Source organism: Leucopleurus acutus, assembly GCF_964270905.1.
Source record: "Leucopleurus acutus genome assembly, chromosome: 2".
NCBI lineage: Eukaryota > Metazoa > Chordata > Mammalia > Artiodactyla > Delphinidae > Leucopleurus > Leucopleurus acutus.
In genome coordinates, this window is record NC_139143.1 from 73,081,513 (window position 1) to 73,104,701 (window position 23,189).

The 23,189-nt window shown below is 44.3% G+C and overlaps 1 protein-coding gene across 3 annotated transcripts in view; it reads right to left on the minus strand.

The window, feature by feature from the left end:
• PBX1 (PBX homeobox 1) overlaps positions 1–23,189 on the minus strand; it is a 316,019-nt gene that overhangs the window by 28,296 nt on the left and 264,534 nt on the right. For 2 of the 3 annotated variants that reach the window (XM_082833827.1, XM_082833825.1), the window contains one exon: positions 10,422–11,020. The exons of the other annotated variant lie outside the window; for it this stretch is intronic. Coding sequence is in view for 1 of the 2 variants with exons in the window: in XM_082833825.1 (XP_082689951.1) it covers positions 10,928–11,020 (93 nt within the window). In the remaining variant the exon portion in view is untranslated. Of the gene's footprint in view, positions 1–10,421; positions 11,021–23,189 lie in introns of those variants that run through there. 3 annotated transcript variants of the gene reach the window in all.

Consider the following 23,189-nt stretch of genomic DNA (forward strand, 5'->3'; position numbering starts at 1 on the left):
AGAGATTAAGCAATTTATCCAAGGTCACAAAGCTAGTAAATAGTTGTAGTATAATGGGGAATGTATATCTGGTCTCTGTCCCTGGTTCCTGACACAGAGCTCCAAAAACCCTTGTAACTTCCTACGTGATAAGAGTGACAGGAGTGTCTTTAGTCTGTGGGCCCCTTGATATCTTCAGGATGGGGGCTGGTCAGAGAACGACCAAACCTTGTTGAGAAACTTGAAGCTTTCAGTCCCACCTCCCAACCTCCAAGTAGGAGGAAGGGCTGGAGATTGAGAAAATCACCAATGGCTAACGATTTAATCAATTGCATGCATGAAATGATACTGCCATAAACACCTCCAAGCCACGGCACCCGCATGCTGGGAGGGAAGGACACCCCAGTTCCATGGAGAGAGAGGATTCTGCACTCAGGACCCTTTCAGACCTTGCGTTATATACCTCTTCATCTGGGTGATCATCTGTATATCCTTTATAATAAACCAGTAAGTATAAGCACATCAGCTTCCTGAGTTCTGTGAGTCGCTCTAGCAAATGATCAAAGCTGAGATGGGGGTTGTGGGAACTCCCGATTTATAACCGGTCAGTCGGAAGGATGGGTGACCTGATACTTGCAGCTGGCATCTGAAGGGAGGGTAGTCTTGTGGGACTGAGCCCTTAAGCCTGTGCTGTTTGATGCTAAATTTGGGTAGTTGTTGTCAGAGTTGAGTCGAATTGCAGGACACCTAGTTGGTGTTGGAATGTTGGAGAATTGGGGTTGGTATGAGATAAAAACCTCTCATGTAGTGTCAGAAAGAACCTGACAGTAGCAGAGCTGAGATTCAAGTCTATGTGGTCTGGCTTTTAAGATCTCAGTGAGCAAACTACATGTATCCCTCACATCAAAGGCTCCAGGAAAGATCCTCTGAATGCAGCAGATGGGGGGTGGGTAATGAAAGCAATTGGAGATGCTCCCATGGATGACTTTAAAGGTCTCACTAGGGGACTTCCCTGGAGGTCCAGTGGTTAAGATTCTGTGCTTCCACTGCAGGGGGCGGGGGTTCGATCCCTGGTCAGGGAACTAAGATCCCGCATGCCATGTGGTGCAGCCAAAAAACATAAACAAACAAAGAAACAAACACATAAATAAATAAAATAAAGGTCTCACTAGATGATATAAGAAAATGCGGACAGGGCTTCCCTGGTGTTGCAGTGGTTGAGAGTCCGCCTGCCGATGGAGGGGACACGGGTTCGTGCCCCGGTCCAGGAAGATCCCACATGCCGCGGAGCGGCTGAGCCCGTGAGCCATGGCCGCTGAGCCTGCGCGTCCGGAGCCTGTGCTCCGCAACGGGAGAGGCCACAACAGTGAGAGGCCCGCGTACCGCAAAAAAAAATAAAAGAAAATAAAAGAAAATGTGGACACATTTGAAGTGGAAAATCGAGAAGATCCTGGTAAAATATTTCAAGAATTATTACTGAATTCCAGCACAGCAGTTATTGTGTAGAGGGACTCAGACATGTCGTGTGTTATGAAGCTGCTCTACGGAGGTGGTGCTCTACGGGAGGACTGGGGAGGGCAGGAACACACCTGTTGGGAAAACAATACCTGAGTGGGTGATTGGAAGACACCTCTTGTGGAGCCTGACTCCACTTAAGGGATTAAAGCTAGCAGGATGTATCTGAACAATGGAAGCCTTGGACAGATCCAGAACATTGGAAACAATTTTCAAAATAGAGTTTAGAAAAGTGTGTTAGGAGAACATATGTCTGGGACCAGCAACAAAGAGAGGGAGCTGTCCACAAGACAGAGAAGGGATGTGACTGGGGAAAGGGTGGGTTACACCATTTTCAACTTTGTTGGCTCTGCTTAAAAGGAGTTGGGGAACAATAGGAGAGAGAAACGTTAGGGTGAACATCAAAGAGATTGCAGAAAGGAATGTTTCTGCTGAAACGGAAGCAGCACCAGACACTCAAGGCCTAGGACTCCAGGGCAGAAGGAAGGAGAGGCTTTGTGGGCAGAGGTGATAGAGGGACATCACCTCTGTTGCCGGCATCGTGCAATGTCAACCTAAGCTTGGGCTTAGCAACTGGACACCAACTCCAGTGGAGACAAGAGTGGGTCACAAGCTGGAGAAGTTCGAGAAGGAAGAGAATTCACAGTGATACAGGATAAATGTATCTGGGATTAGGAACACGAGGCTTAAAGGGAAATGGAAATTGCGATTCATCTTAAATATGTAAATGGATACCAGGAGGGAAGAAGGGGGCCTCAAGTAGCCTGTGGTGGGAGGGGGCCCATTTCACATTTTTGAATTTTTCACAAAGACATGAATATTTCAAAGGTCGCTCTCTGAGAGAGGAGGCAGAATGCAGAGGTTGGATTGTTTGCCCCAGGATACAGGAAGAAGAGAGCAAAATTAACCTCTTGTTGGTGGCTTTTTCTCAACACCGCAGTTGATACTAGTCAACTGGCATTGTAAAGACTGAAGCAAAGATTTCCTTTTTACTTTTTCATGTGTTTTCTGTCTTTCCTGTGCCCTCCCTGTATTATCAAATCCCTGATCCAGTCATTCATTAGCAATAGTCATGTGGTACCAGGATCTGGGTTCTGGGAACTTAATTTTGCTCTAGTAGTCTGGGCTTTGCTTGTGTTTTCTAAATTCTCTGAGAGGAAGCGGATCCTGGGATGTGGTTCATATGCTTCCTGAGTGACTTTTTAGGAAAAGTGGGGTGCCAGAGAAATTCAAGTCTGGATTGATGAACTTTGGAGGAACTGAAACAGCTACCCCTGTTCCAGTAGAAGGGACCTCTGCTGCTGCTATAGAAGGAAGAGGGCCTTGCCTCTACCTCTGGCGATGGAGTGCGCTTTCTGGCCGATGATGAATGAGCACAGTAGGAGATCAGGAAAGGCAGAGCTGTAGACTAGCGTTCCTTAGAACTTTTAGGTTATGAGAGAGGGAGATTTTATTTTAAACTTTAATTTCTCTCTGAATATATATTAATGGGAGATTTATATTCACATGTACTGTAGCACTTGGTGCCTTTTATGCTGTCCAGAGGTGCTCACTGTCAATGCTGGTGAGCTACCCTGGACAGTACGGCTGGTTATCATGGGAGAGAGGGAATGTGGGCTTGGAGTGTCCCCTGGACATAATGAATGGACCCTATGATCTATCCAGAGGAATCCAGAAGCTCTTTTGTATGGATCCCAGGTGGATAACAAGGACAAACATGTGGCCCTTTACCACTCCTCTTCCCGACCCACACACTGCCCAGGGTGGCCTCGGAAGCCTGCCCGAGGCTAGAAGCCATAGACTGTGTCTCACTGTGTCTGACTGACCCAGACAGTAAATCCATTGCTCTCTTTATCTGTACACTGTTGGAGCTTTTCTGCAAGGCGTGAGAGTAGAACCCCCAGAGCGTAGCCTCAGTCCTCTCCCCGGGCCTCTGGTGCAGAGATCCAGGGTAGAACACCTTCCTCGGCTCGCCCACTAAATGATTTCATACGACTGAACGCCATCCTCCATGCTGAATATTTCCAGAAGGGAGGCGATATTTTGGATAACAAAGGGTGGTCGAAACACTGGGATTTTACTTTTTGTTTTAAGTGGGGAAGGTTGTGATAGTCTATAAGGATAGGCAGGTAGAACTCTATGTTGGGGGCGGGGAGTGCTGAGCATATCCGATTTTGTGATTTGAAAGCTTTAGACCACTCTGCTTTGAAGTGACTGCTGGCCACCAGACTTGACCCTTCTAGACATCAATAAACATGGGAATGACTTCCTGACGGAGGGAACAGGCTGCCTTGAGGGATGGCAGCTCTCCCCTCAATATGACCACAGGCTGAGTGCCCAGTCATGCGTTTAGACAACAACGAAATTTGGAGACTGATGGGGGGGCAGTATGGGGTGGATCAGTTCTGGCCCCTTTGTTATACCCCTTTCTGGATCTTCCCTACTGAAGAGTGGCAAAGCCAAGTCTGGGATGTTACTGGAACTGTTTTTACTGGGAGAGTGTCCAGTGCAGCGACACTGCCATGCGGGCTTGTTTTTGCCCTCACTAATCCTTTTGATCACTAGGTGTGATACAGATGGCCAACTACTCAAGGAGTTATTGTGTGCTGTTGTTGCCAGGAAGTAGCCGCCTAGCCAGGGACCACTTTTCCATCCTCCTGCCCCACCCCCCAACCCTCACATTTAGAAATACGAATATAAGGGAGGTCTTGGTTAAGGTTTTCAAGAAATGGTGAGCCTTCTACACACTTTTTCCCTCCTGCAGGCCAGATGTGGAGGACTACAAATTCCTGCAGGGTGAAGGAGCGTGATGCCCGAATCACCGCATGGAGACAAGGTATCCTGACCAGGAACGTTTGCCGGAGGCTATTACCATTATAAGTGAGAAGTAGACTCGTACTGTATTTGAGGCACTATACATTTTGCTCTATTTGTTACAACAGTTTAGTACCACTCTAAGTAATACACTAAGTGGCTGAGTTAGGTCCACAATTTTCCAGGCAATGGAAAAAGGAAGTGGTCTGAAACTGCCTTGCGTACCCAAACTCCCATAAATGTGCTCCCTTGTTCAGATTTGAAGAGGGAAGGCAAGACCTCCATCTTGGCTCCTGGAAATGCTCTCCAAATCAATATTGGCAAGTTAGTCTTATACTTTTGAGTCCATTGGACCCTTAGCTAGTCCCTTAATAAAAATAATAATGTGATCCCTGATGACTCTCCATTCCTTTGATCATGATCATTAGAATCATGATAGAGACGAAAGGGTGAGTGACTGGTGTTTTCAATACAGACCAGCCTCACTGCGGGGCTCTGGGCGAAGCCTCCCGAGAGCTAAGGTGTGAGAATGAGAAAATGATGCATGTGGTGCCCCTAGAGGAACAATATGCAGAATGGCAGACAAGCAGCTCCACCCCACTCCATGCATGGGAGAGGGTGTTAAGGGCTGGGATGCAGAATTAGCTGTTGAAGGCTGAAGTGGTGGTCCAGCCAGAACACTCGGAGACATTAAACTCTGTAAAGACCACAACCCCAAAGGGTGGGGCTCAGTGTGGGCACAGACAAACCACTGGGAGAGATACACGGGATGGAAGACATAACACACGGTAGGCATGTACATCTAGTGGAGTGGCATCTAGCTAGCATACTTCTGAGAGCCTACAGTTGGGTAGTGTTTCTAACCTAGATTCCTTCCCCTGAAGCATCTCTTGGCTACCACAATTTTCCTTATGACCAGATCACAGCAGACAAAGAGAAGGAAAGGAGAACCACTGGGCGAACAGCTGTGACTCAGAAACTTAGAAGTTATTCTGGAACATCACCCTGATATTTTAACTGGTGCTTGGTGGATGGGAGCTAATCACAGACAAGCAGACAAGATGGGGTGCTCTGCCCTCCTACAGCACAGCTAATATTTGCACATAAAAGATCCTTCTTTCGGGCTTCCCTGGTGGCGCAGTTGTTGAGAGTCCGCCTGCCGATGCAGGGGACACGGGTTCGTGCCCCGGTCCAGGAAGATCCCACATGCCGCGGAGCGGCTGGGCCCGTGAGCCATGGCTGCTGAGCCTGCGCGTCCGGAGCCTGTGCTCCGCAACGGGAGAGGCCACAACAGTGAGAGGCCCGCGTACCGCAAAAAAAAAAGATCCTTCTTTCCCTCTCTCCCTCCCTCCCTTCCTTCTTACTTCGGGGTAAGTGACGCAAGGTCATTTGCCCCACTGTCAATGTAGACTTTAAAATGATGAGGGTCACGGTTTAAAGCCACACTAACCCACGTCTTACTTTGGGGAAAGACAAGTTTCCAGCAGGTATAAATTTACACAAAATACAAGTATGCTTTTTTGCAACAAAAGAAACTATTTATTTGGAATATGCATTACCAGTACAAATTAGGAGACTGTAAAACCTACACCGTGTTAGTATCATTAGAGAACACAAAATTTCAGTTGGAATCAAAAGGGACAGAAGCCTGTGCTCTCACAGAAGCAGGAAAGCTTAAACTTTCAAAACCAAAACAGAGCAGAGCTTTGCAGGTTTATACTCTGAATAATAAGAACAGGGGAGGGGGAGCGGGAGAATAAAACCAAAAACCAAAGGAAAGCACTTCAAAATAGTTGAAAACGCCAAAGGAAAGAAAAGAAGTAAAAAGAGAGAAAAGGGGGAAAACATTGGATGTTTTATTAATTTTAACAAAAGGAAAAAAAAGTTTACAAAAAAATAAAAGATTCCAGAAAGCTTTGAGCTAGGGATTGAAACCATAAAGGTGATGTGAAAAGCTTGTCATTATTTTGTTACGACTTAAAAACAAGAGTGCAAGCGTTTGGGTAGAAACACTTCCTAAAGTGTTCTTAACTCTTCTTGCTTGGGTTCTTGCTGCTTTCTGAATGCTTAATCATTTGTTGAATGAAAAACATTTAAATTAAGCTTCCTCCAGATAATATTGCTTTCTTTTCTCCCCTAACTTAACAAAAACATTCCAAATCAAGCCAGTTTGACAGCTGCCTAAATCAGAGGTTCATACGAGGCGCACTGCCAATGAATCAGGTGTAACTGCTCAGCACTGTAACAACAGCACTGAGTCTGGCTCAGAAGATCAGTAGGCCAAATGACTCTAGGACGGCTTCCTGGATCTGGTTTACTCAGCCAGTGGTGCACAGCCCACCAGGATCTCCTGTGGGATTCTACTGGAAGAAAAAAATCCTCTCTAGCTGGAAAGAGTCGTGGAACGTTGTTATTAATCAGGAAGAAAGAAAAGAAAGCATTTTATTGTGTCATTCACAATCAACCAAGGCAAAAACCTTTCCCTATAGTACAAGAAGGTCCCCTGGACCAATTCCTTGGATTGTTAAAGGGCTAAAAAGAAAACTCAAGTCCTTGCCTTTGTTTTTTTCAGGGATTGCAAGAATGCCACACACTCCAAAAAATGCAGGTGAAAAAATATGAATCATTGTGGGCTTGATCTTTGAAGTCAACTGAATTCTGAAACAAACGGAAGTACAAGGAAACAGCCTATTCTACAAATGTCATCTTTTCACATCACCTCAAATACATATTTAAGGAATAAAAACAGCAAGACCATAATCCTGACATTAAAAAAAGCCCCCCCATAAACAAACCAAAAATAACACAAAACAAAACATAGTTTCTTTTTTTATATTTTAAAGAGCAGAAGAAAGAAAAGAAAAGAATTTATTTCTGGGTCTCGAAGTTAATAAACATAATAACGTGTTAGGCTGTACCTATTATGCTCACTATTCCAACCTTTTTTTTTTTTTTTTTTTTAGTTTACAAAATGAATTACTGTCACTTTTAAACATTGTGAAACAGGAAATGGATGTGCACAACTCGACACTTTTCTAGCATTCTTGAACTAATTCACAAATGCAAGAAAATAAAAGAAAAATGGGGGAAATGGTGAATGTAGGTAGTTCGGTGTTAAAAACTAATGCAGGAATGATGTGCATTGTCACAGAAAGAAGAGGGGAAATCCCCCATCCTGTTTTGCGTGCTATGAGGGTCATTTTTAAAATTTTTATTATAAACACTATTAAATTCAGACCGCTTTTTTGGTTTTTTTTCTTTATCTGAATATACAAGAACATTCATTATCAAATGTTCATCATCAATACTACAAAGAACGAGACACGAGTCGCAAGAAACAATGGAAAATGTTAATAAAGCTGAAAGAATCGTTGAGTATTTTTTTGTGTTTTTTTAAGTTTTTTTTTTTAAATTTGAGTTTCTGTAGTTTCATCTTTTTTTGGTATCGAAGTCAGGTTTTTCTGGGCAGAAAAATAAAACTCAGAAGGAAAGAGGGGCAGGGAAGATATGTGAGAGAAAAGGCAAACGGTAAATAAAGAACTACCACCACAGCAAAATGAAAAATAAACGTAAAGGTGTCACTTGGCAAAAGTACCGCACAGGAGTCAATTCCAAGCCAGGGGGAGGAGTTAGGGATGAAAAGGAGGGTGTGATGAAGAGTTACAAGGTGGGCAAACCCTAGGGCTAGTATCATTTCTCAGGGGAAATCTGCCAGGGAAAATGGAGCGCTCCCACTTCCATCAGAAAATGAAGGAGTCTTGGGGCACATTTTGGTATCTGTAGGATCGACCTAATACGAATTCCCAGGGAGCTGTATTTCCAGAGGCACGCTACTTTCCATCCCCAACCTTCCGCTGCCAGCGTTCTCATGCTTCGCTTAATGCAAAGAGATGTGGTGGCCACCACGTTGGATGTGATCGTAGGCGAGGAGGGGAAGTCATGGGAAAGGTACTGGATGCGAAGAGCACTGCATGAAGTGCTAGGTGGGGAAGATGCTGTGAGAGGTGATCAGTGCAAACTACTGCAGGGAGAGAGACTGCCTGTGCAAAGGTAGCACTGCTCTGATCTATTTCATCAACTTAAAATGGCAATCATTCAACCCAGATCTGGAATCATTCTTCCTGTTTCCAAGAGAACCCTTTTGTGTCCCTTTTGTACTTTGCCCCTAATCAGGGGGATGCAATCCCACCATATTCCTCTGTGGGTAGTTTCAATAGATCCCTGCCACTCAGACAAAGTTCTCCACTGGTTTTAATCACTGTAGAATGGTCACAGGATGGCTCCTTCCAGGAATCCTCTTTATCAAGCCCTGCTCTGATTATGGCACTGGTTAGAAGAGAGTCTTTCTACTGACCTCAGTCATCCAGGCATAATGCCATCTTGCCAACTATTTACTTTTTGCATTTCCTTCAAATACACATACCTTCTAGTTCCTTAGGTTAACCCCCCGCCTCCCAACACCCACACACAGGAACATTTTCGAATCATTACTGAAGCGTCATGCAGAATGTCCATGACCTTGTTAGCTGGCCACTCTCACCCCTCAGGGTCTTATACCTCTCCCGGAGGCCGCTCAAACATAGCAGATGTGACAGGGACTAAGTAGTTACAAGGCCACATACTGGATTCAAGTACAAGCTTAGAGAACCACGTCCCATTTTTTCCAATTTAGAGACATCTCTATTCTAAGAAACCAAGCAGACCAAAACAAACAGAAGGAACAACACTAACCCTTCTCTTTGTCATCAGGCTGATGACCTCAGGGGACTAATGTTAACCAGAAGTTAGAACAGGAAAACCATTTATTGCCCCTATGTGGCATGAACCAGTTTATCTTAGGGATGCTTCTTCCCCTGACTTCACAATTACAGATTGGATATGAATGAAATCTACTTCTTCGGCCTCTCACACGCCTCTTGGTGAGCCAGGCGTAATAACCCCCATTTTACAGATGAAGAAAATGAGGCACCACCTCCCACGTAGTCAAGTGACAGAGCTGCCGTGTTTATTGCCGGCACAGTTGGCTATGAAGAATGTGAGCACAGGCGACATGAGGACAGCTTTCTAGTACCTACTCTGCACTCTCAGATATTACCAGGGAATAAAAATCATGGATGATTTCACTGAAAGCATGACCTCCCTGCTCTCCATCACTCTCAGGTCTTCAAAGTAAGCAAGGAAAAAGTTTGCCCAAGCCATGTTCTTATACGTCTTTCTCCTCCAGGACGAGAATGTTGGAGCCATATAACCCTTCGGATAATTAATACAATGTCCCTAACATAAACACAAAAACAAAACAGAACCAAATCCATTGTAGGCTTTGTAAGTACTGTGTGTGGCTCCCTGAGAGCTCCAGAGGTGGTGAGAACAGGATTAGTTTGTACTGGAAACCTGGGCTTCATCACGATCGAGTCCTGTGTATGTCGTTCTGGTGTGTGCACGCTGGGGGCCTGGAAGCCCCAGGCACACGCTGCTTCTCTGTGTCAGTGACCTTCACTCAGAGTTGTTAATTCCCTCTCTTGGGCTCACAAGGTATAATGCTATGGTTACTAATATAGGTATCTGAATGTGGCATGTGCCTGATTTGGGGCAAGTGAAATGTGTGAGGCTGTGCACATGCCTACGTTTGTATGCTTGTGTGTGTGTGTGTGTGTGTGAGAGAGAGAGAGAGAGAGAGGGAGAGAGAGAGAGAGAGATAAAGGGGATAGGTAAAGGGTTGCAGGATAAGAACCTTCTACTCCTTAGTGATGCATTCACCACCATGCCTAACTCAGACCTGGTTTTGCAGTAGATTCTGAACACCACTTACTGCACGGTCTCCAGAGACTGTCCCTCTGAAACCAAGAGCTGCTATTGGGAAGATGCAAAAGCCTCTAGGAATTCTGCCCTTGTTCCTTGAGGCTTCTCTTGCTGCCTGACTTCCTGCTGGGAACCAAGCTAGCAGAGGTGAACCCAGAAACTGTGGCACTTGTAGAAGCCCAGCAAAGGCAGCCCCCAAAGAATACCTGGGGCTGAGAAGGAAGAGGAGGAATTGTATTCTAATCAGAATCGCCCCCGGGGAGGTTAGAGCAAGAGGAGGTAGGGCGGCCTGGAATGAGTAGGGCAATGTGGCGTATTCCTGCTAAGAGGTAGTGAGAGTAACGAGAGAAACAGAGAAGGACTGCCTGTTAACAGAGGGAGCAAGGGATCCCAGGGAGGTAAGTCTGGCCCCTCAAACCACCAGCATGAAAACATACCAACACTTTTATTATTTTCTTTGTATTTTTTTTTTCCTCTTTAAATTCCTCTAATTGTTGAAAATATCCTTCAGGGATGTAATAGAGGGCAGGGACCCAGGGAGTCTAGGACAGAGGGAAAGGGGCAGGGAAGATGATGGACACCAGGCTGACAGCTGGAGGCAGGGAAGGGTGGCTTCTACCCAGAAAAAAAGGGAAGAGAGTATAAAGAAGTGTCCAGATTGGCTGAAACAGCATCCCAAAGAAGAGAAGAGAAGGAGACTCTTATTGTGTGTGCTGATTGCTTCGACCTCCAGTCTGACCGCTTCAGCGTTGAGAAACCCTCCCTCCTGGCCCGGCCCCGACTGGAGCACAGGGTCAGCCGGGATGCGACTGCTGGGAGATCAGTTGGAGGTATCAGAGTGAACACTGCCAGGGCCTTCTGTAGGGGAGGTCACTGATGAAGGGGTAGTAGCATCCTGCCAACCTCCATTAGCCTAGAAGGGAAAAAGGGAGAGAAGTCAGTCCTCTGAGATCGGGTGGCCGTTCTGAGCAGACAATGACAATAAGGCAACTTGGGTAAAGGGCCGAGCACAGGGCCTGGCCCATGGGAACACTCATCCAAGGGGCGGCTAAGACTGTGGTCGATAATGCCCACCTCCCCCACCCTCAGATGCGTTTGGCTCTTCCCAGCGAGCCTCTGGACACAGTACTAGCACCTCTCCCTTCTCACAGGCTTTGTAATCCAGTCCAAGCCACCAGATGATTGTCTGTGTGCTCTAGGATGACGGCAGCTGTCCCTGCAGGCCAAGGGACCGAGTTCTAGCTCCGACCCTGGCAACAATTAGCTATTGGTTCTGGCGAAGCATTTCCCCCTGTTTGGCCTTGGGTTCCCCTTTGGAAAACTTAAAAGATTAGCTCAAATGCTTTCTCGGGTCCTTTCCAGCTCTGGAGGCTCCCTGTATTATGGGATCCCAGGCACCTGTTCTATGCAAGGTTCTGTTCTAGCTGCTCGAGGGTATATAATGATGAGTGAGATATACAGTTCATGTCCTCAAGTATGGGGATGAGACAAGCAGACGAATGAACTATAATGTCAGGCAGAACCTAATACATGGTACAGCCCAGTTGTCATGAAGCTTCAAATGAAGGCAGTATCTCCTCTTGAGGCAGTATCAGCAAAGGCTTCACGGAGGAGGGATTCTCTGAGGTGAGCCTTGAAAAGCGGGTGATCAGACGAATAAAACAGGTGAAACAATGGTGCCAACACCACAAGGACTGGTCTGTGTGACTATATCTAAAAAGGTGGTAAGACATGAAGCTACAAGTTTGATCTGTATTTGTAGATCATCTTCTAAGACTCTAAATCCAGATGCATTAAAACAATAAAATTGTCCTAAAAGGATCTGTTTTAATGACCACCCCTTTCCAAAAATACCCCACCATTAAATAGCTGAAGAATGATTTGCTACAGTCGTTGATTCATGACTGTTTACATATTTTAAAGCACTGAACTGTAAATGTGCTAAAAGGCCCCTTTTCCCCAGTCACTGGGTTCCTTTGAAGTTAACAGACTCTCGACACTGGAAATGTTAATACTGAACAGACCAGATTTTAGGGAGTCCTGGTAAATTATTTTTATTGTACTTTCCTCTCCTTTTACTCCCTGAAGTAGGTGGGGGTACCTGGGGGTAGGTATTATTATTGCCATTTGGGAGGGACCACAGCTTCCACCCTAGTATAACCCACAGTACTTAGGAGCATGGCTGGCACTTGTAGGTGCCGGCAAACATCCATTCACGTTTCATTCATAAGAAAGCACAGGTGTAAGAGAAAATCAGCCTTCCAGATTCCGACTGAGACAGAACACAGGCTTCCTAACCTTTGAATCGGGCTCCTTTTTCTCTGCCCTTTTCATCCATTTGGCTCCCTCTGTCATTGGCTCACCCAAATGATGTTCCAATGTTCCCAGGAAAGCCAGGCTTTTCATTCAGAGACGCTCCCACCACTTACTTCAGCATGAGGGTAGGTGTTGCCCCACACACCTCACTTTAAGAGCAGATCTGGACACTAAGCGGGCAAAAGGTCATCCTGGGCAATGCCAGGAACACGGCCCCTCAATCTTGGATTATCGAATAACTGCTCTCAAGTTCAAATCTCCATCTCTTAACTGAGTCAGGCAGCTCTACCCACTCCCTTTTTCTGTTGGACGCCATTTCCCCTGTTGTCTGTTAAAGAGAGATTAGAAAGAGGGCAATGAGGGGAAAATGAGAATTCTTTCTCTTATAACAGGAGGCTTTGCTATCTTTTGGGGCCTAAGCCTCTGTAGTATGATCAGAATCAAGAAAAGAATTCATTCAATTTCCACATTTAGGTTGGTCACCAGAGTGACCATATCTTACTTAGCCTCCCCTCTCAACCAAGAACACATGTATTCTTTTGGTACCATTTTAGGCTGATTGAGAATCATCGTTCTGTTTATTTTTCCCTGAAGAAAATCCTTTAGCATCATTTATCTTTTCTGACGATAAAAGTAAGATGTGCTTATATGATATTTGCAAATACAATATTTGCAATTATGCATGCAATATCGTATTTGAAAATAGGAGAATTGGAAAGAACAAAGAGTACTATAGCCATAATCCTACTACTCAGAGATAATTACTCTTAGCATTTTGATATGCATCCTAATAATTTTTTAATATGTGTATGTTTATCAGATAGGTAGATAAATAAATAAATTAACTCACTAATTAAATAGACTGGAAGGGGTGTGTGTGTGTGTGTGTGTGTGTGTGTGTGTGTGTGTGTTTGCTGGGTAGCATGGGATTTTAGGAAACTTTCCAGGAGCTCCATAAGCACAACATCATAAAGCAGAGAGTGAGGTGCTTATAAAAGAGGAAAAATGTCATGTATCTTAGACTTGACCTGGTATGAGACAAGTAGGGGAGGAAACTCTCTAAAGCAGCTAGTGTCCATGTCATAGCACGTGGCACAAAGGCATGTCATTACATTGCTCACAAATTACCAGCACTACCATTGTTGAGCCATACTATAATTCCATTAAAATAACAGTAAGTGGTGCCCCAAATGAAGCCATTAGTAAAAAAAAAAGGAGCTCTGTGGCGTTTCATTAGCAGGGAATTAGCAAGGCACTGTATATTGACCAGAAGGTTCTAGAAGACTTCTTTGAGTCATCTCTGAGCTGAAATAACTCAAACAGCAGACATTTGATCTCTTTCCTTCAAAAGTTCTGTTTTCTCAGACCAGTGCTCAGGACGCCAGAGGGAAGAGAGAGCTCACAGATGGTGGAAACAGGAATTAGTGCAGCCTGATACCAAAACCAGCATTTAAATTATGCTAGTTGGCTTGGTGAAGAAGAGTATATAAAACCTTAAAAAACCTTATTAAAAATAAAGAAAGAAAACAAATCTCTTTAACTGCCTTTTCTTCACTCCCCCTCCGTCCACAAACACACACACAGACACATATGCACACACACTTCAGATGGGGTGACCAATTGCCCCAGTTTGCCCAGGACTCTGGGATTTAATGGAATGGGGGACTTTCAGTCCCGGGTCACCCTACCCCAGGATATCCCAGCTATGACCCTTGATTTCTTGCTAAATTCAGGACACTGTAGCCTATGGGTTTCAAGTTAGATGAATGCAAGTACTTTTTAGAACAAACGAGTCTAACACTGGGAAATGTTGAAGGATCCTTTTCTCTGGAGGTGCTTTCTACCATGGCATATTGTCTGCCGCTGCTCAAGCCTCCGTGAGATCAGAAAGTGCGAGCAAATCCACCCTAACCGGCTTTCCCGTAAATCACTTCGGCCGTTTCAGCTGTATCATTCCAGCTTTAATGTAAGACGTTCAGAGGCTGCACCGTCTTGGGAAACAGCTGACCTCGCTTACTGCCACGTTAACCCGGGGAGCAATTCCTTCCCTCTTCCTCCACTGCGGGTGAATATTAAGTAGGAAACGCCGCCTTTGTGTGTTTGTTTATCTCTGGGAACAGTGAGAGTCAAAGATGGTCTCATTAACAACCGTGTGAGGTGGCGGGAAAATAAGACCTCTGTTTTAATTTTTCTTCTGCACCCCAACTGCCTCCTTCACTCTCCGATGCAAACCAGCCTTTAAAGGGACACACTCACTTTGTAAAATGCTGTTGTTGGAAACCACCCTGAGGGGATACAGGGGTGGGAATCTGTAAAGCCAAATATGCCTCCATAATGGGAGAGAGTTCACATTTACACCCAGTTCCTTCAGGTTAATTCTGTAGCCTGTGGCCTGGGAAGCAAGACTTGGTGTAACATTTAATTCCACCAGGGGAAACCTAAGCCGGCAGCAGGCTTGACCTGGAACCTCATGAAGAGGAAGCTAATAGAATATAGAATTAGGACAAAACGCAGTAGATTTCCTAGTTAAGGAAATCTGGACTTTCAAAACACAAATTCAAGGCATTTGGGAACAAAATGTTTCAGGAACAAAAATGACTACTCTCTATCCTACCCACATAACTTGATAGACGCCACATTTTGCCAGAATCCCATCTAATGGATAAGGCAAAGCACGCCTATCAGAGGAGGTGGAGGAAGCCAGCCATGGAGCTGGGGATGGAGTGATGGTGGGTGGCAAAACCCGCACGGCTCCTCCTGAAATACACAGGAGCACAGAACTGCAGCTTAAGCCCTGACTTCCCTGTCCTCTGTTGCCCTCCTCGAGCCAGGACTCAGGGGGCCACCTGCCTCTCCCTCGCTGTTGCGGAGCCAGTACCCCTTTTCACCCAGAGCAGCGGCTGCTGGGCTGAGTGGGAACCGCTGGTCCCATCCTGCTCTTATTCCCGCTCTTCCTCTGAGCTTACCTTAGCAGTACACGGTTGATGCAGAGAATTCATCACCTGATGTGACAGCCCAAGCGAGCCTGGCACTAAGAAACTCTCATTTGCAACACAAAATACACTGAGGTGCCACAAACCGGCTGATGTCAGCACCGAGTTGAGCTTGATCTGCATATGGGCCAGATGCCATTACCAGCAATGCCTTCAGCAAGGGTGAGGTAGACGTGCCCCAGGCCCTCAATAACCCAGGCCCTGGTGGGGCCAGACAGGAAGAAAAACAAAGAAACATGCATGCATCCTCTCCCCCCACACACACACACACTTGCACATACAAGCACACACACAGCCACCATTTATCAGGGGAGACATCAGCTCACACAGTGGAGTCACACCTAGATCCAACATTCTTCCACCAAGACAGAACTATGTCTTGCTGATGTGCATAGACTTTTCCCAAGATTATTCTGTGAGCACTTCCCAAGAGATGCTCTGGGATGAAAAAATGCTACTGGAAAGCCCCCTTAGGGACAAAGGATTCAAAATTTCCCTGGGAAATTTTACAACAGTAAACAGACCCACGCCTATTCTGGCACCCCTACAGTTCCCTCTCGAGCTGCCCTCAGCGTGAGCTTTCACAAATGTAGTTTTGATCATGTCACCTCCCTGTTTAAACCTTCAGTGGCTTCCTACTGGACTCAAGGTGAGGTTCAATGTCCTCATCAGGTCTATCATGTCCTGGACCTTGCTGACTCTTCAACTCCATGCTCACGTTTAATATTTCAACCGTATCAGGGTACTTAGAAATTCCCGTAACAGAGCTGCCATTTCATGCCCGTTTCTTTCCCCTTGGATACAGTGCCCCACTCATCCATTTACTTGCCACTATTGCCCTGGTTCTTTTTCAAGACTGAGTTTAAGTATCCTTGCACCTGTATCTGACCCCTGGCAACTTTTCTTCCTCCTATAAGCCCTCCAGGTCGTCGCCCCCCCACCCCACCCCGCACCTCCCTGCCAGGATGTACCTCTATCACAGCACCTGTGCCGCCGTATTGTATTTGTTCTTTCACACGTCTGGACCATGAGAACAGGGCCATGGAACTTATCTTTGATTCCAAAGTTCCTACCATGATGCTTGACACAGTGTAGATTTTAATAAATATCTCTTGGAGGAACATAAGAAGAAGTAAATAAACATTTAGTGGCACTGTAACATCCATTCTCCATCGTGGGTATGGACACAGAGAAGGGTATCAGGTCCCTGACCTCCACAGTTCAGTCTGACTACATGTAAAGAGCTGTGTATACCTAGAAAATATTCAAGATGCAAAGCAGAGGTAGCACCAGGGTTCAAGGTAACTTTTACACCTAGGAAGTGAACGTTTCTCCTGCTAATAAGTAGGCATAAAGGAGATCTGGTACTTCATAGCTTAACCCAAACAAGAAACTATGTTTCATGTTTATATCGTTCTGTTTTCTTTTTAGGGAAAGCAATTGAGAAAAACATTGGATACTGCCTGTTGCAGTTCCATCTTCACAAGGAGTGTTCTCCACAGGGCACAAGGAGCGGGAAGATATCCCACCCTGCATCTGGAACGGTCTCCTAGTCACCACCTCAGGCATCCTGGGAATCAGACAAATGTACAAAATAGACATAGTTCCAAAGTGGCCTGTAGGTCTTTGCCCATCTTTAGTCTCTCGAGGGCTGAGACCCACATGCAGGTAGAGCTTCCACCATGGGACCTGGGAAAGGAATTGCCAGATAAAATATAGGATACCCAGTTGAATTTGAGTTTTAGATAAACAACAAATAATTTTTTAGTGTAAGTATGTCCCATGCAGTATTTTCGTTTGCTAAATCTGGGTAACCCTGTCTGGGAAGACCATGTACTCTCAGCAAAAACTTTTTTATTCTAGCCTAGTTTGGCTAGAATAAATTTTTTGACCTTTGACCTTCTGCACCTGTATCTTCATAGAGGGAATGTCTTCCTTGTGGCTGTGACCATCTCTACCAAGCCTTTGCCTAGCTTCTGCTTGGTGTCCTGCTATTTATCACAGTTCATTTAAGAATGAGGTAGTGACATACATACACTACTATGTATAAAGTAGATAAATAAGGACCTACTGTATAGCACAGGGAACTATACTCAATATTTTGTAATAACCTACATGGGAAAATAATCTGAAAAAAGAACATATACATACATATATGTATAACTGAATCACTTTGCTGTACACCTGAAACTAACACAACATTGTAAATCAACTATACTTCAATTTTTTATAAAAAAGAATGAGGTAGTGACTTGCTCTTGTAAATGAAATCCTGCTCTGGAACCTCAGCCCACCAACTACCGCCTGCCGTCACATTTCCCTGAAGTTGGTCCCGTCTGGATTATTTATCCCATGCCGCTGGCTCTAGGATTCGTGTTTCCACGGTCCCCTGCCTATTGGGGGTATCCTCTCTGATTGCCACTTACCACTAGGTCAGTCCCTGGTGACCTTACACCCAAGTCACACCACCATACCCCTTGCTAGTCTGCTTCCCACCACAGACTCTTGAGCCCTGAGATTTTGCCGTGAAGGTTAAGAGAGATCAGTGGTACCATTAGCCTTTCCCGGTAGAGAACAGACGTCAGTACTTTAAGGTGCTCTGAAGGAATAATAGATTTCTCACTGTCCAAGTGAGATTCCTTCCTACTCTACAGAGGAGTCAAGTGAGAGGTTTTTGCCTTTGCCTACCCCCTTCTCTGGTCTCTAGGAATCCATATCTTCTTTCACGGCCCAGCCTGAGGGCTACCTCCTTTCTGCAAGTCGCTTCAGGGCAAACCATCACCCACTTCTCTACATTCTAGTACCACTGACTTTTTGACCTTTCATGTTGACATTTAACCACGTGCAGCTTTCATTTATGTAAATATCCATGCGAGCACCAGATCTTATTAGCTGCAATCCTTTAATTCTTAAAATCTACAAACATGTGTTCAGTGCCTACCTCATACTATGTACTAGGCATACTGTGGTAGATATAACACATTTTTAAAAAATGTGATGTCTGCCCTCATGGAGCTTGCCGACTTGTGGGAAATAGACATTCAAAACATATCAAAAGAACAAATATAGATTCCAGATGGTAATAAATGCTATGAGACAGAGGAACAGGGACCTCACTGAGGTTGGGGCTTCTGGAAAGTCAGCCTAAAAGTAAACAGAAAATAGACAAGAGTGGGGCAAAGAGCCTTCTAGGCAGAAGGAGAAACCTGTCCAAAGGCTCCATGGAACCGAAAGAAGGCCTGAAAGAATGGAGCATCGGAGCACAGTGGCGAGTGCAGCAAGACGGGCCTGGAGGATGGGATGGCTTGATCACGCCAAGACTTGCAGGCTTTGATTTTTATCTTCAATAAGATGATAAATCATTCAACCACAAGCCGTTAGAAGACAAGGATCACGTCGGATAGAGCAACTGCTCAATTAAGTACCTGAGTTGAACAAATAGAGAAATGAATGCTTTGAAAGCTTCTTTTGGTGCCTGTCCCTGTGTCTGTAAGGCCATCTGTATGCTGGGACCCATTGTAACTTTGTAGTTATGTAAGAATAGCAATAATAATTCTCTTACTTTGGTTGAAACAAATATATAATGGTACATAAACTCAGTGTGAACATCTATTCTTCTCAGGCCAGGAATCTACGACTCAGAAACTAGAATTCGCCAAACTTAGTCCCCACTATATGCCACAGCTTCTGGACATTTCAGGTTTCAAAAGCTTGGGGCGCATGAAGTGCAGAGCATGGCAGCTACAGATCTCAGGGCGGAAGGCAGATGACTCATGCTCTTAAGGTCACCTTCTGGGAATCCATGCGCTGTTTATGAAGGTGCTAGAACCTATGAACCACGAGACTGGCCTCAGAGAATTCTTTCCAGGGATTCTAATACCTTCTACTCTCCAGCCTCAATCCACCTTACCAAACTTGGTTTTGGACAAGACAAACTGTATTCCTCGGGGGTTATACTTCTGAGACATCACTGTGCGTGGTACCACCTTGTTAGTTAATACAGTTTACCTTACACGGGCAATGCGAAGTCCTGGGCTGAGACCTGTATAGTCAGAGGGTAACCCTGATCCATGTTCACTTGGTATGAATGTGAACTCTCTCATTACAAGTCATTATCTCCAACTGTATCTGGCATGCACTCAAGGGCACTCAGTCAAAATCCAACTGCAAAATTACAGCACCATCACAGTGCAACATCCTGCCAGCTCTCAGCGCCACACGACTGAAGTACACGCACATACAGGTCAACTCCAAGATCAAGATCTATTTTGGAACCTTCTTAACTTCATCCTTCCTTAATTCATCTGTTGTGAAGGCCCAGAATTAATACTGCCACGTAAGGCACTTGAGACACAGAGGATGGTCTGGGTTGAACCTTTCGTAGCTTGCACAGGATACGAGGTAGTGTACATTTCCAAGTTTAAGGCTGGGATGCTTTTGGATTTCTGCTCAAAGTGCAAATAGGACAGTTATATGTAATGTTTCCATGTTCCACAGACTTAGGGGGGCCTTAGGTTAAATGTACATACAGGAAGTGAAAACTTCAAATTTGTTTTATTTAACTTCTCAGAGACAAAGAAAAATAAGCTCAGCTTGCTTTAGCTAAATAGAGGTGTCTTAGTGCAGAAAACTATTTATATCTGAATAAACATCCTCTACATCCAGCCCTGCAAAACTAAAGCACACGCACACTTACACCCATCCACACACACTGCACAAAAACACACATAATTTCCACACACTTTATCATACTGACGTAGAGCTAATACGTGTTCAGAAAATACTTATGGCACCTAAAAAAATGTGCATACACACACAGATGCTGCAGATGCTGGAAAAGAGTAGCTCTATAAGACAATAGATAATTATATTTACTCATATAGCCAAATCTGAAAAATTCAAGCAAAGGGTATTTTTTTTACTCTCAGTATAAATTATCTGATTGGCTGATACAGACAGCTCCAGATTCTTCACTTTAGTTTCATAACCTTTGATTTTGCCGTGGCTTTGTTGAAAGGCTATTATCTACTCAGGGTACACACAGGAACTGTATACACACCTGAACGAGAAACGGTGGCTATCTACGGAACACACACATAACTCGTGGTGTAAGCCTTGAGGCTATTTACCATCACACAGGAAGCTAAATCCTCTTACACTTTCCTGACCATCCAAGAGACAGCAATTACCCCAGATTATCAGACCAACAATGACATGTCGCGTAAAGAGAGACACCGAGCCAACTTCACATCCCAAAGACTGGCATATTCAAGTACACTTAGGACATTAATAGCAATTTACGTGCCATCACTGAGACAAAGCCACAAAGGCTCCGTTGGCAGCCTCTTATTTTGAGGCCTATTATTTGTGGGAGTTACAGGCTATAATCACAACAGAAACTTTCAAAACCCTTATCTTCCGTGACGCACCAAATCTATTTCAGAGCCATAATTGCTATGTCACCGGAGAGTCTGCTGCTTAATGCACTCAAATGCCATTTAGTGTTTGCAGGGTCATTACAGCTAACAGAAGGGTAGGAGGGAGAGATGGTGGGAAGTTGTGGGGTACAGGCAGACAGAGAATGTTGAGGGGAACGTGCTAGAATGGGGCATGAGGCTCTACTGTGCCTTATTTAGGGAACGATACTGTTGTTTTGAGAATTCTATGTACCTATGAAATGAAGGCAAGTGCTTGGAAACTACGTACTCAAGAATTCAGAGTTATTTTGACACCACCCCAGATATCTTCAGTGGACGCTGGGGGATATCCTCTTTTATTCTGAGATTCTCATCCAAGTATAAGACTGGGTTGATTTTTTAAATTTTAATTTTTTTCCTTTTAGATTGTCCCAGCAATCTCTGCAGTGGAAATCTTCCAGCTGTGCTGTGGGCTCAGGAGTCTGACTTGGCTTTTCTATATGTGTTCTGCCAGGGAATGAGAAGGGCAGAGGGGAGTGATGATGGTGAGATGTCAAAATTCAATCATCTAGAAGAATGTGCTACCTTTCAGATGGTAAAAGAAGATGCAAGGAGACAGATATAGCCTCCAAAATATGAGAAAACACCTAGTCACTCAAAAGACCATTTTTTAGATCTAAGTTGAGCTAAGGTTGTAAGAAAACTTTTAAATTATATGTAGCTTTATTTCTTCAACCTGGCTATAAACTAGCCAATGACTTATTTGGCAACTCCTAATACTTAGGGGAATACTAGACATAGGGTAAATCTTCAAGGAAAGTTTTGACTGACTAATGTATCTCTAGGTTCTTTTTTTTTTTTTTTTTTTTTTTTTTTTTTTGCGGTACGCGGGCCTCTCACTGTGTGGCCTCTCCCGTTGCGGAGCACAGGCTCCGGACGCGCAGGCTCAGCGGCCATGGCTCACGGGCCCAGCCGCTCCGCGGCATGTGGGATCTTCCCGGACCGGGACACAAACCCGTGTCCGCTGCATCGGCAGGCGGACTCTCAACCACTGCACCACCAGGGAAGCCCCTCTCTAGGTCCTTTTAGACAATTCTTGGGTTCTATTTTATAGTCCTGAGTTTTTTCATACACTAGAAATACACAAAATGTCAAGCCAGTTCAGATTGCAGGGTTAATATTTTTTTTAAGATCGCCACCAGTATCACATATAGATCTGCCTTTAGTTTTCCCAGGATACCAATCCAGCTTTCACTCTGAAGAACCTTCCACAGAAATAGACAGAATGAGACCTGGGGCCTTATTCCTGCTGAGTCTTCCTCCATTGAGAAATAGAATTTTCTCTATTTTCTAAATATTGGCCAAGTAAGAAACGGAATCATACCTTTCTTGTGTAAGAGTTCTTAGAAATCAATAAGAAAAACATGAGCATTTCAAGAATGCATAAAAAAGACTAACAAACAGATGAAAAATGTTCAATCTCATTAGTAAATCAAAGAGAGATACAAATTAAATTAAACTAGAAATGAGATGGCATTTTATAATGTGATAATTGAAAAAGACTGAAAAACTGCTAAGACATGGTTATTGAGAATGTAAGGAAATGGGAAGGATCAAAAATGCTGGTAGGAACCATGAATTAATAGGAGTTTCCAGGAGAAAAGTTTACAATACATCACAAAGGCCTTAGATTTGTTCATACCCTTTGATCTAGCAGCTCCATTTCTAGGAATTTATTCAAGGAAATAATACAAAACATGCACTGAATTTTCTGTACTATGATGCTTACCACAGTGTTATTAATAATAGTAAAAAAAGAAAAAAGAAAACAGCTTAAACGTTCCACAGTAGAGACTGATTAAATAAATCACGGACCTTCCCAGTAACAAGCTCTTATGCAGTTATTAAACTTATGTTTGAGAAGAATGTTTAATGATATGGAAAATATTCATAATATATTTTTAGTAAAATAAGTAGGCTACAAAATGATGTGTTCCATATGATCCTAACTTTTCTACACCCCGCAAAACATACTTAGACACAAAATGCTAGGAGGCTGCCACGCAAAAAGTTAGCAGTAATTTTCTTCTTTGTGAATTGCCTGCATTCTCCAAATTTTCTACATTAAACATTAATTTGTAATCAGAAAAAAATGTAAAATTTAAACAAAGTGTAGGAAGGAAAGTCCACATCTAATTTAGATCTTTGTCTTGTGTGTTTGAAAGGTCGTGGCCAACCTCTACAGCTCAGTGGAAAAAAGACCAGTGCAATTAATGGTCAAATCCAAGTCTGAGGAAGAAAGATGGAGGTAAGAGGGACCCTTCTGCCTGGAGAATAGTGCATTAGCAGGTGATTT